At 35.8% G+C, this 12,679-nt stretch overlaps 1 protein-coding gene across 1 annotated transcript in view; it reads right to left on the bottom strand.

Moving 5' to 3' along the window:
- ZFAND3 (zinc finger AN1-type containing 3) overlaps positions 1-12,679 on the bottom strand; it is a 136,952-nt gene that overhangs the window by 98,427 nt on the left and 25,846 nt on the right. Inside the window, exons 2-3 of the mRNA XM_080617063.1 lie at positions 5,043-5,083; positions 3,157-3,183 (exon numbers count right to left, since the gene is read on the bottom strand). Coding sequence (XP_080473189.1) covers positions 3,157-3,183; positions 5,043-5,083 — 68 coding nt within the window. The remainder of the gene's footprint in view (positions 1-3,156; positions 3,184-5,042; positions 5,084-12,679) is intronic.

The following is a 12,679-nucleotide window of genomic DNA, read 5'->3' on the forward strand; positions in this document are numbered from 1 at the left end:
AAGTTTAAGATGAAACTTGACTACTTTCAAGTGCTAGCCAGTAAGCACTGGGTTTTGTAGTCAGCACTCCATGTACTTCAAAATATAGACATGAATACAGCAACAAATTCTAGCCTAATGAAGTAAGAAATTGAGGCACCAGTTTCCATTAGGAGCCAACAAAGGGAATACTACACTGAAAAAGAAACATTTTGTGTACAGATAAAGAAAGCGAGTACTCAGTGCTGGTTTCATGCTTCCGAAAATGCTTGCTGCTTTTCTAGCAAAGTACTAAAACATGTGGATTCACGTCAGAAATTACAAGGATATGGAAAATGCAAACCTAACAGATTTTGATCATGCATTTAGGAATGAAAGCTTTATGAAGAGCATATTTTACCATTTATCATACAACAAGCATAGAGCAAAGATAACATCTGAACAAGCAACATGCAAGATGCACTTGTCGAAAAGGTTTCCAGTAAGCAAGCTGAAAGCTTGACTGAGGATAAAGTTAGCAATTGATTAAAAGCAAAAGCTAGTTAGGCAGGAATGCTGATTTTTGCAGTAGGTATTATTACTGCCGGACAATGCAGCATTCTAAATACCTCCCAGGATTTACAAAGACTGAGAGAAGAGGAAATTGTGTTATTGAAGTGACTCTCTGAGTCACAAATTCCCTAATTTTGTAAGCTCCAAAAACTTTGCATGTGACTTAGGCCATGACAAAATAAAGGTCTGCTCAACAAAGCAGAAGGGTTAAGACGCACAAAACCATGAAATAACTCTACAGTCAAGACACTCAGTTCAGTAAATAGAAAGAGCAGCAAATAATCTGATATGTCTAGAATCTGATGATACACAGAAGCTAATTGTCAGGGGTTTTTTTTTTTTTCCTCTTCTCCTCCCCATCAGATCTTTCAAATTCAGGAGAATAAAAGATTCTATTGACATTACAAAATTTCATAATCTGGCATAGAGCTAAGCATATGTCTTGAAAATACATATGTAGTTCCACCAATACTGATTTCCTACTTTATAACTGGAGATGAAGTCTACCATTTTTACTCATTAAGATACCAGTGTTTAAAAACACCTGTATGATTTCAAACTAAAAATAAAACTAAACTAAGAGCTGAGGTCTCTAAAACTCAGAAAATTCTTGGGTTATAGAGTTGAAGTATTTTCTCAAATTCAGTGATGCTGGTCTTGCGCTTCAGAGAACATAAATGCTGCATAGCTGGATTAAGAAGAGAGATGGACACCCACCTCTAGAAGTTTCAATTACACCTTCAGACAGAAGGCTTAGGAAATAGATTCACAAATCCATGAATATTCTAGTCATCATTTCATCTTCTTCCAGTTTCCCAAGTGCATCTGCCCACCAAACCATCTAGCGCTACACTTAACCTACAGCTTCATATAGTACTAATTAAGCTGAAATCTCCTTCCTGCACCACTCTTTCCAAAGCTGATAGTTTCAACACAAATGAAACTTTCTAGACTCACAATCAAATGTATTAAAAGCAGACTTCATTTTTTGGGGGCGATTTAAGTAGAAAGACTAGCTTTAACATTTTCTGTATTTAAATATTTGTTCTTAGTCTGTTAAGAGTTTGTTCTGTGACTGTTCCCAGAGGTTCCAATTAAAACTGAGTTCTTAAGGTACCAGGTGTTGCTTCCATGAATGTTTGTAGAATTCCTGCCTGAAAGAGCCTACTTTATAAAAGTGGCTTTTCAAAAGTACTCAAACAATGTCCCTACCTTAAGTTGAGATTAAAACTTCCATAAACCTAATGGGAGCAAAGATAGGATTAATAAAGAGTACTTCTGAAAAATTTCAGTTATCACTGCCCTGTATTTTAATCACTCAAATTTCACAGTTTGCCATATTGAAAGAAGAGAGGTTGCAGTATCAGGGAAAGATGTGGTGTTACCAAGGGAGATACTCGGGCAGAATTTGCATTTTTTTTTTCACTTACCAGCCTATATTCTCATTTAAAAACAAAACAAAGCAAAACAAAAACCTCACACTATTTCATTTCTATTTTGAATGTGCCAGAAGTCTGAAGCAGCTATGCCTTAACCATCTGAAGAGCAAATTTATTTGAAGCAATTTAATATGTAGGTTTGCACTTGTACTGTACCTAGAGACTCTGAGTCATTGATAGCACATGGTAAGCACTGAACTGGAGACAGAATGTTGCAAAGTACTTTGCAGAAGTACAATTAACTTGAAATTATTTCAGAGAGGCTCTTGAACATTTCAGAGTCTGATGCTTCTATAGACCTTAAATAAAATAAGTCAGGTATTCCTTTCTGGAACAGGCAGATGGAGTGAAGAGAAGGCAGAGGGCTTAAGAGGAGAGCCAAGTTCAAGCTCCACTCCAGTATTTATTAACCTTTATGTGCAAGCCAAGAACTAGTCTATGGCAAATGAACAGCAGATTTGTGGTTGTACAGAAGAGCTCAGTCAAAATGTTGGGATCTTCTAGGCAAAGGGTTGCACGTATGTGCGCAGTATCCAGCTCACTCTTGCCACAGAAAGCTGAACAATATAACCTCAATAATAACCTGTGAAATGTATTGCTGTGTTTAATACAAGAAAATGTATTACCCAAAACAAGGAATTCCAGTCTCTATGCTACATAATCTGGTTGCTTTTGCTGTTTGTTTCATCTTTGGACAAGCAGGAGTGAAAATTCACTGAATTCATATTGATAATAGATTTAGAAATCACAGGCGTTTGGTCAAACAAGAAGGCAAACTCTCAGCCCTGACTACTGCCCTTTGCTTCATTTCCGTGCTGATGAACATCACAGACACAAAACTATGACCATTTTTCCCAGGGGATGGGGACGAGAGAAACGGCAGTAGCAAAGAGCTCATGACCACGTATTTACAAACTTTCACATAGTTCAGAAAGTCTGGAAAATAAGGTAGGAATGTTCCACATAATAACTCATATTGCAATGTAAACCCAACAATGTTTTTACCTCTTGCTGACCTGCTGCCCTTCTCCCTGGTCTATATAAAAAGGTAATGCTTACACAAATGTAAGGGGCTTTGCTCTGTGTGTGTCTGAAATTAATTCTTTAATAAATAGGAAAACTGGATTCTACCCCTTCCCTCTTTAAAAAAAAACAAACCCATACATAATTTAACAAAGTTACCAACCTTTTTCGTTGTGTGGATTTCTTTTTTCTAAAATAAAAGAGAAAGGAAACAACAATCAAGAGAAATAATAATTCCCAATTTTCCCTTGCATACAAATCTACTCCAATATATTTGAATGAGTAAGTTGCCATATTAAAAGTGAAAAAAGAGAAACATTTTCCCACATCATATCTTTGGAGTACCTGGACTGCTGAAAAACATCTTTCAACAGCTTACTTGCCTACAATGTTTCTATTTGTAGTTGTTACATTTACAGAAACAGAAGTATACATCTTTCTATTTCTATATTGTGGCTGGAAATTCATTATAAAAGGATATGCTAAAAATACTTCATTAACATTAAAAAATTATGACATTGAGAAGTTTTGAGTTACAACTCAAACAGAACTGGTTATTTCAATGCTACTTGTTTAATGAACCACAGTTAAGAACTAAAAGACAGAGTATATTTGCCTTTTCCCATAATACTTGGTTTTGTTCCAACATGCAGGAGCCTTTTAAGTTACTCAAACACTTTAAAAGTCTTAAAATAAACAATCTAAGTGAAGCCTTGAAAATTTTTAAAAAGTAAGCTACCCCCCACTGCAAATCACACAAATATTTTGGTATCATTTTGTATTCTTACAACAGGAAAAATGATGACCAGAGGTAATGGACTCCAGGAGAATTACAGAATAGAAGCAAAGAACTTTTCTTCTTGTTAAAAACAACCACCAACAACAACAAAACAGTAAAACCAAAATGAAAGATGCTTTGCTTAATGCCTGGTCTGCTGGCTGTGAGTTTTGGGTATTCTATTTACCTCAGAATATGAAGGGAGGGCTATTTTGATATCTCATTATTAGAAAATCCACATTTCTGAGGTACATGAACTTAAGTTGTTTATAGTGCTAACATGAACATAACAGTTGTACTGAGTCAAATCAAAGACCTAGTAGCTTGTTTCTGACTGTGGTCAGTAGCGAAAGAGTACAAGGGCAGATTTGCACTTTCTTCAGTATACCCTTCCCGGTGATCTATGGCCTTGGAAAACAGCCAGAGAAAGACATGCATAATTTTTCTGAACAGCCTTTGACAATCTTTATTTCCCATGTGTTTGTTTAATGAAGCAATGCTGAACACAAGATCTGAAAACTACAAGCTGAAATTTATTTTTGGAAAAAAAAATCTGAAATAGCTTTAAAGTTTAAAAGAAAAAAAAAAAAATCTGAACTTTTTAATATTGCATCTGTTCCCCCCAAGAGAAATTAAAAATCATGAACTATGACAGTAATTTAATTACAATTAAAAATGATATTATAATAATAAATAAAAAAAATAGAAAGGCGTAGCTAGAGGATGAAAACAGAAAAAGGTCAGGAACAATTCCTAACATTTTACAGAGTAGCAATGACCTTGCAATAAGAAAACTATATGCAACAAATAGAATTAGCTTACTGATGAGCTACCGATGATTTAATATTCAAGGACTGCAAGTTAAAAAGAAATAGAACAAGACGTGTTCTCCAACAACTTGTAATTTCTTAGCCATTTTTCATTTTTAACGATATTTCAGAGATTATCAAAATAAATCCTACAAAATTCCGAAGTACAATTCAGACTTATGCATTTTGAAAGCCACATCATCCACATAGGAGCTGTGCTGACAACAGAGCTCTGTAGTTCAAAGGTGCTACAGAACACCGTAGGCCTGAAGAACAAGGTTTGATTGTCACATTTACACAAAAAGTTCTTGATTAGCAAATAAACTAAGCACCAAAGTGAGGAAAATCTGATTACACATGCACACTGAAGGAAGAAAAACCCATGCGCAAATCCCAAAGGAGATGCCAACAATGTGGTTTCGATAATCTAACAAAAATACAAAAACTTTTTACTGCACTTACCAGCAAAGCATTTGGAACAGAGATTCATAGTCTTGCTGGACCTGGGGCAAAAATAAAAAAAAAAAAAAAAAGAGCTAAAAAATTCATTATAATTCTAATCAATACAGGGAAGATTTTTGGGGAATGAAGCAAGAATATAGAAGGTATGAACTTAAATCTTACTAGGAATCAAAGACAAGTGGCTAGAAGTGGCTGGACTAGGAACAGGGTCAGGGGAAGAGACCTCATATGGCAATCTCTTTCCAGTTTAAAGAGCTCCCATAATATGACTTCCACACATTTATTCATGTTTTTAAATAAGCTTACTTTACCATTCAATGTGTATGTTAAATACTCATCATTTGAACCTTTCTACTGCAATATGATAATAATGATAGACAGGAAGAGCCAATACGTTCTACTTGAATATCAGACTCCCCTTGGCAACAGTGCAGTCCTGACAAATCCTGAATACAGTACAGCAATGGAGAGATTAAATTCTTGCACTTATGAGGACACAGACAGATGTGCTCTTGGAAGTCTAACTGGAATGGCTTAAGAAGTTATTACCTCAAGCTGTTCATTACTACCTTCAGCTGCTTCCAAAAGTAATTTAAAATAACCTGGCTGACTCTGCACTGACATGGACTACGATAGTTCATATGATCCATTAGTGAGCTTTGAGGGCAGCAGCCTTCAGCTGAGAGAAAAACAGCTGGAGAATGACAGCAATCTCTTAAGCCTCCCAGATGTGTCCAAAGTGTTTGTGCAATTATGTCACAAGTGCTCACCCTCATAAAGTCAGTCAGCTCACAAGAAGAAAAATTTTAAAAAAGCAAACCTATAGACCTCTCTAGGGCTACCATGAAACTACCCAAAGCAATATAATGTGGGAGAACAAGTTACTCCCAGTTTACAAAGAGTTCTAACATCACAACATCTCCTTTACAAAGTGAACTGAAGAATATTCTCAGGAGCTCTATAAGTGTTGAAATGTCTTTAGGTAAGAGCACCCCAGCTTCTGTGCACACTGCCCAGTATTTGATCTGTTCAGCATTCCTGAATCAGATCTGCCATGGCATATAAGCATTAACTCATCCTGAGCAGGTCTGAAAGCACATATTGACAGGCAAGGTTGAACCAAAACTGGGTCTATACCTCCTCAGAGCAACCTGCAGCTGGAACATATTGTTTAGCTAAATTAATTGCATCTTTATCTTTACAAATATGCATACACAAAACCAATTGAAACTACCAAAACAGTTGTTTTCAATGTCCAGGCAAACACAGAATTTTGAGGCCTGCGTCTTACAATATATAAATTATAAAAACCAAGCTGCTTACTACCTCAAGACAAAAAAATTGTCAATTTTTTCAAAGCAATTTTATCAGAAATGAATACAACTGTCAGAATTATAGAATTCACACACACACACACCTGAGTTTGCAAATGGATTTTGAATGACTTTCCAGTAACAAAGTAAATCCAGACCTGGTCAATCGTATCTCAGTTTTAGTCACATCAAAACATTACAGATGCTTTTCAATTCATGCACATTTGAAAGCTGCTTTACATCAGGCTCAAGAATTCTAGAACACAGTTCACTGCAGATATGAGACATAAGCACTTGTCAGCTATAGCAAGAGCCACAGACACATGAAAGCTAGTTTTAAATGCAAACAGTATGTGCACAGGAGAAAAGTTAATTCCCATGAAAAGAAAAACAGAACAGCATTTGTAGCCATACAAATACATCATCAAATTGGTATATACCCAAAGATTCAATATCTATGTTGACAGTCTGCACAGATTATCTACCTTCAGAAGAACTGCAATTAAAAACAGCATGGTGAGTCAACACCTACAGCATTAGTGTGCTGCAGTTCAGTACTCACTGCTTATGGGTTAGACCTTCTGGAGCAGCTCAATATGCCAGGCAGGAGCTTCTCTGCAAAGCCATTAAACCCCAGGGGCAGCAAAGAAAAAGAAAGGCAGAGTTCAGATGGTTCATATTGATGACATTGGAATGGGCAATGACAAATGTTTTCACTGGTATAATCAACCATCTCAGCTGTTAAATATCAATCCAAAGCCTCATATAATATTTACTTATCAGCACATCAACAATGGAAAAAACACACAACATACAGCTATGTGGGGGAAAAAAAAAAAAAAGGAAGACTGCCATTTACTCATAACACCAAAACCCCCCAGATTTTCTGAAAGGACAGTGCTGTTGGACAAGTGACCTGGTGAGCTTATAACTTCAGTTTACTGTTCCTTTCAAGGCAACTCAAGTCAGTCTGAGGTTGCTACTTAAGATGAGAATCTAAACTTCGAGCGGGTTTTTTCCTGTCTTTTACAGTCACGTCACTGTAGATCTATCAACATTACACTAGAACTAAGAAAATGGCATTTTTTATTAGAGACAGTAACACTGAGGATCAACAATCAGCCCCCTTTTGAAAGTGCAATATTTAAGAAGAGCAAAAGCCTTGCAAGGAAAATGCATTAAGCAGTTTACATACATCAAACTTACTAGGTATTATCTGAGAGTCATGTCAATATCTGCCAAGTAAAATGTATGTTTTATAGCCTTTGTTACACTGCGAATCCTTCCTCTCATTACCAAGATTTCCTCTTTGCAGCAGGCAAGGGCTCTCTCATCAGTTAAAACTGAGCAAACCTACATATTGCTGATTTCTCTGTGAAGTAAATCTTGTTAACTACATCACTGTTCTACATTAACTATTTCCTAGTGACCCCAGCATTCACCAGAAGCTCATACTGCCAGGCAGAACAGTTAAAAAGCGTGGACACACTAGGGTAGTTCCAAGATTTCCCTCACGAAAGTCAGCTTTATGCTTAACAGTACCTAACCTAGAATTATTACACTATACACTTTATATGTACAATATTCCTAGAAAGCCACCTTTATACTGATAATTTACAATCTCCACTTGTACATAATTTAAGCTGGTATTCAGGAAGACATTCATATTTACAGCTAAATCAAGTCAAATAGAATGGTATTATCTCCGAGACAGAACATAAAGTTAAACCCTATTTGAAGGTACTTCTATCTGTCAAAAAGAAACCATTTAACTAAAGGGTGACACAAAATTATTATGGAGATTGGAAATCACAAGGTGAGGCAAGCTCGGAAGGTCAAGTGGCAGAGCAAGTTAGAGGCAGAATATAGTTCAAGCCATCTGGAAAACCCCAGAGGCTACAGAACGACTGCATGCAACAGTTCCACAGAGCTCGGTGTTTGAAACAAGCATAGGTTTTAAATATGCTTCCAGTATCACAGAAGAAAACAAAAACAACAAAAAAACCACAAACAACAAAACAAACACTCCTTTAACAATACAGCCATGAAACTAGCAGCAATGACACTGCAATTTTGAAAGAGGACAAAGTTTACAGAAATGGGAAATCCTGTAAGTTGCAACATATTTATACTTTAAGCAATAAATAAATCACATGTAATGATAAAAATAAAAAACACATTTGAGGCTATACAAACTATCTTCCCTTACTTACACTGTGGTCTCTACAAACCTCCATAGCAAAAGAAGCTATTTGAGCCTTCAGACATGCACACACACACCAGTGTCAGGTCCTAACTTCAGCGAGATCGACATCTGCATCTCCAGTTTAAGGTGAATAATGTAAAGTGACAGCCAGAAAGAGGCATTAAATATCAAAATAACATACTTCAAATCCTATGCATTTATAACTACTTAATAAAAAGGAAGAGACTACTTCCCCAATTTCATTTTCATATAGTACTTCCAGTACATTCTTACGAATGGTGCCTTTCTACTCCACTAAAAGCACTCCACGCTATTTACTCAAATTTATGCCCTACACTACTAATTCCTTCTTTTCTTGCCATTTGGCAGTATACCATTGTGAGGTACCATCCAAATCAATGCACATTCCACTCTGTCTTCAGTGGAAGTTTTTTTTTACTTCTCCCTCTCTCAGTAAATGATTTTACCAATACAAAACCACATCTAGAGCATGAAGTTTAAATTCTAGCTGTAAATCTCAAAGACAAGATTGTTAGACGTACAGTAGTTTACCAGAATGGCCAGAATATAATAAAAAAAAAAAAACCAACCAAAAAAACTCAAGACAATCTCAATCTGAAGGTTCAAGAACAAATTCCATGTGGAAATTTTGCACATTCAAAGAAACTTAAAAAGAAATATACAGGAATTTGTCTGATCTCAGGACTCTCAGCACTCAAGTCTCCCTAATGAACACAATTTTCCGCCAAGAAACTTAAGATAGGGACACCTAATATATGCTGAAGGTTTTGTAATAAAATTCATTTTCCAAAACATTTTCCAGCAGACTCTCAGGCACTTCCTAGCTTCCTCATCCCATATTTAAGGGGAAAGAAAAAAAAACAGCAAACCAGAAACACTAGAAACTAATAGTAGCTTAACTCCACACAAGTGCAAAAGGCCAATACAAATGCTCAATTTCATCTATATTAGGATTGTATTTGTATATTTCCCCACACTTTTTGATAGTGAACTAGTATTACTAATGTAGATGTTCACCAAGAATCGTGCAACTGCACCAGACAAAAAACTAAGTAAAGATTCTAATACAGGTACATACACTCAGTGCTTGAAAAACAACACCAGAATAAGTTATTCTTGAAAACAATTTTTGTTCTGTTGCCTTTTGAAGATGGAAATAAGGAGTTCGGAGAAAAAATGCTTTCATATAGCATGCATTCATTAAATATTGAAAGATATTTAAGCCACAGATGCTAATTAAGTATGACTGCAAAATCCCAGCTTCTGCATTTTTATTGGGAACAAGGTTTTCCAGCATATCTAGTAATAATCCTTTACGATTCAGAAGTTCCCATGACTTGATAGCAGGAAAATGTACCTGCTTCAGTGGCACTATAATTGCATTGGTGATTAAACACATTATGTTAAACGCTTCTTGGTCCCCTTCCAGTACAGCAATTACAGTGGGATCACAGTGTCACCACAGTACAAATAGATCTTCACCCCTGAATGATACCTGTCCAATATTGTCAGGGGTAGAATGTTTGAGAAACATTAACTTAATGACATGATTCTTATTAACTAGTTAAAACTACAAAGACGCTTCCTCTCCATACATTCAGCACATACTGTTTCATATATCTGGCAACTCGGAACAACTATACATATGTTAAATCAATGCATTTATAGTACTGTAGTTAATGGCCTGTCACCATTTCCATTATAAAGCAATTTTCAAAGGTTTATAACTCCACTGAAGAATTCACTCAGAGCTGAATCCTGGCACACAGCCAAAACAAAACCATAGCCCACATAGGTTTACTTTCATCTAACCAGACTAGAGGGATTACAGAATCATAGAATCAACTAGGTTGGAAAAGACCTTTAAGATCATCAAGTCTGACTTATTAAAAGAAAACTGATCCAATTCTGTATTCCCCTTTCACTTTTCATCATTCGCTTAGAGCATGTAACACTTCACCTTGTACAGGAAGGAGGTTAATTAGACTGTGTTAATGAGACCTTCAATTGTCCTTTGAAAGTTGTGTATCCTGTACAATAGTTACTGAAGAAAGCCATTTCACTTCTCTAGATCAGAAGTCACCTCACTGGTTTCATATATGTTGCACGTTTAAAATTTACAGTTCCTCCTTAATTTATTATCTTGCTGTGGGCATATCGGCAAGGGATTTTTAGACATTTTAAACAATTATTTGTATCTTTATGACTGAGGCAGCTCAATTATTCTTCAAGAATGATGTTTGCCAAAGTCTTTTCAAATAAAAGAACAAAGTGGAGCACATCAAAAACAGGTAGACCTGTAGAGAACTTCACAACCAGCAAGAGATTTTTAAGCAAACTAAAATCTGAAATTAAATATCCCATAAATGCAGTCAATGTGCTCTACTTCATCATCTGTTCTATACCCACACGCTCAGCGATAAGAATTCTAGTTTAATTAGAAAAGTGATATCAGTAAGATTTTATAATTATTACTATTACTAAAGGGTGCTTTTTTTTGCTTGGAAAATACATTAATATTCTGGTTTTGGACTCCTCAGTTTCACCACAAACAATTTAAGTGTTGCTTATCATTTCAAGATTTTTGGTAAGCTGCTGAAAATGATGCTTCAGTTAGTGAGTCACATGTTCATAAGGACCTCATTATCCTGACCTCAATATGAAATTAAATGGAGGGTAAACTTTATTCACAGCAGAGAGTACTAGTGCAAAGCCCTTCTCGCAGCTTTCTACACTCAAAAGATACGCTGATGCATCCCAATGAAGTAGCTGTATCCTGATTTATTATTTTTTATCAGTACCTGCACTCAGCATTCTTTTAAAACCCTATGCACTTTTCATGCTTTAAATATACAGACGCTGAAGTGCTTTGTTGACAGTAAGGCCAAAGAGCACAAATATACTAGAGTAAGAGGGGAAAATGGGGCAAATACACAGTAAAAAAGTAGCTCCTTATTCTTACAAAACATATCATGGGCTCTGACACAAAAGCACTGATAAGAGTTTCAATTCAAAGCCTCCTCCAACAATTCATATTATAAACTGCAAAGAATCCAATGCATCTAAACTAGGTAGAATAGTTTGTAAGAATGTAGATCTGACTCAACTGGGTTTCTAGCTGAGCTTACAAAGTTGGTACCCTCCAGTCAAAACTAAATGCTTCATATTCCCATGAATACATGCTTCTATGTTTTCTTTAGTGGCAAAACCCTATACCAAACATTCCTCTGCAAGTCTTCAAAAATCTTCTTCACAAACATGTACTGCCTACTATCTTAAGGACAGTAAAAACTGAAATATTAAGTATTAACAGAGTCCAAGAGGCCTTTAGTAAAGCAGAAATAAAATTTGAAAGTTCTGATCTACCCAACTTCCATCAGTTCCTCAAGGACATTATTATTTATGTGCACTATAAGTAATAACTAACATTGCCCTATGACAACACAATCATCATCTTCAGATTTACAATGTGAAACCTTTTCCTTCAGATCAGACACTCCAATGCTCCACAGATAAGCAGCAGTCAAAACCCCATTCTATTTGTGTTATTCCTTTTACCAGAGGGTAACAGATACTAAATAGTAAAACATTCTTAGAAAAAACAGAAGCTGGAAGAAACAAATACAATAGGAGTAGGAGTACTGAAGTTTTTTAAGTAAAAAAAGCACTTTAGATACTCCATCCCAACTTTTTGGAGGGACAAGGAGAGGGAAAGGGGAAAGTTACTTGCAAAATACAGATTTAAAATGTGCCCATTTCTGATCTGATAATAATATTGGCTGCTGCCAATATTATTATTATATATTCAATCTTCTCATTAACTACAATGACCTTATAGGTCTTACCTTCTTGTATTTCTGTAACAATACGATTTGGTTCAAATAGGGAACAACTGAAGAGTAATAAAGCTGCTTCAAAAACAGGATGAAGAACTTCCATTCTTTTAGTAGACAGTATTCTGGTCTTTGACATTTTCTTTGATCACATGTTAATCAAAGATAACATGCACCTGACTCACTGAATAAAACTGTGTTTATTGATTTCTTCCACAGAGAAAACAAACACCTGATAAAACAATAATGTTATGTAATGGGGAA

The sequence above is a fragment of the Psittacula echo genome (assembly GCF_963264785.1).
Source record: "Psittacula echo genome assembly, chromosome: 4".
NCBI classification, from domain to species: domain Eukaryota; kingdom Metazoa; phylum Chordata; class Aves; order Psittaciformes; family Psittacidae; genus Psittacula; species Psittacula echo.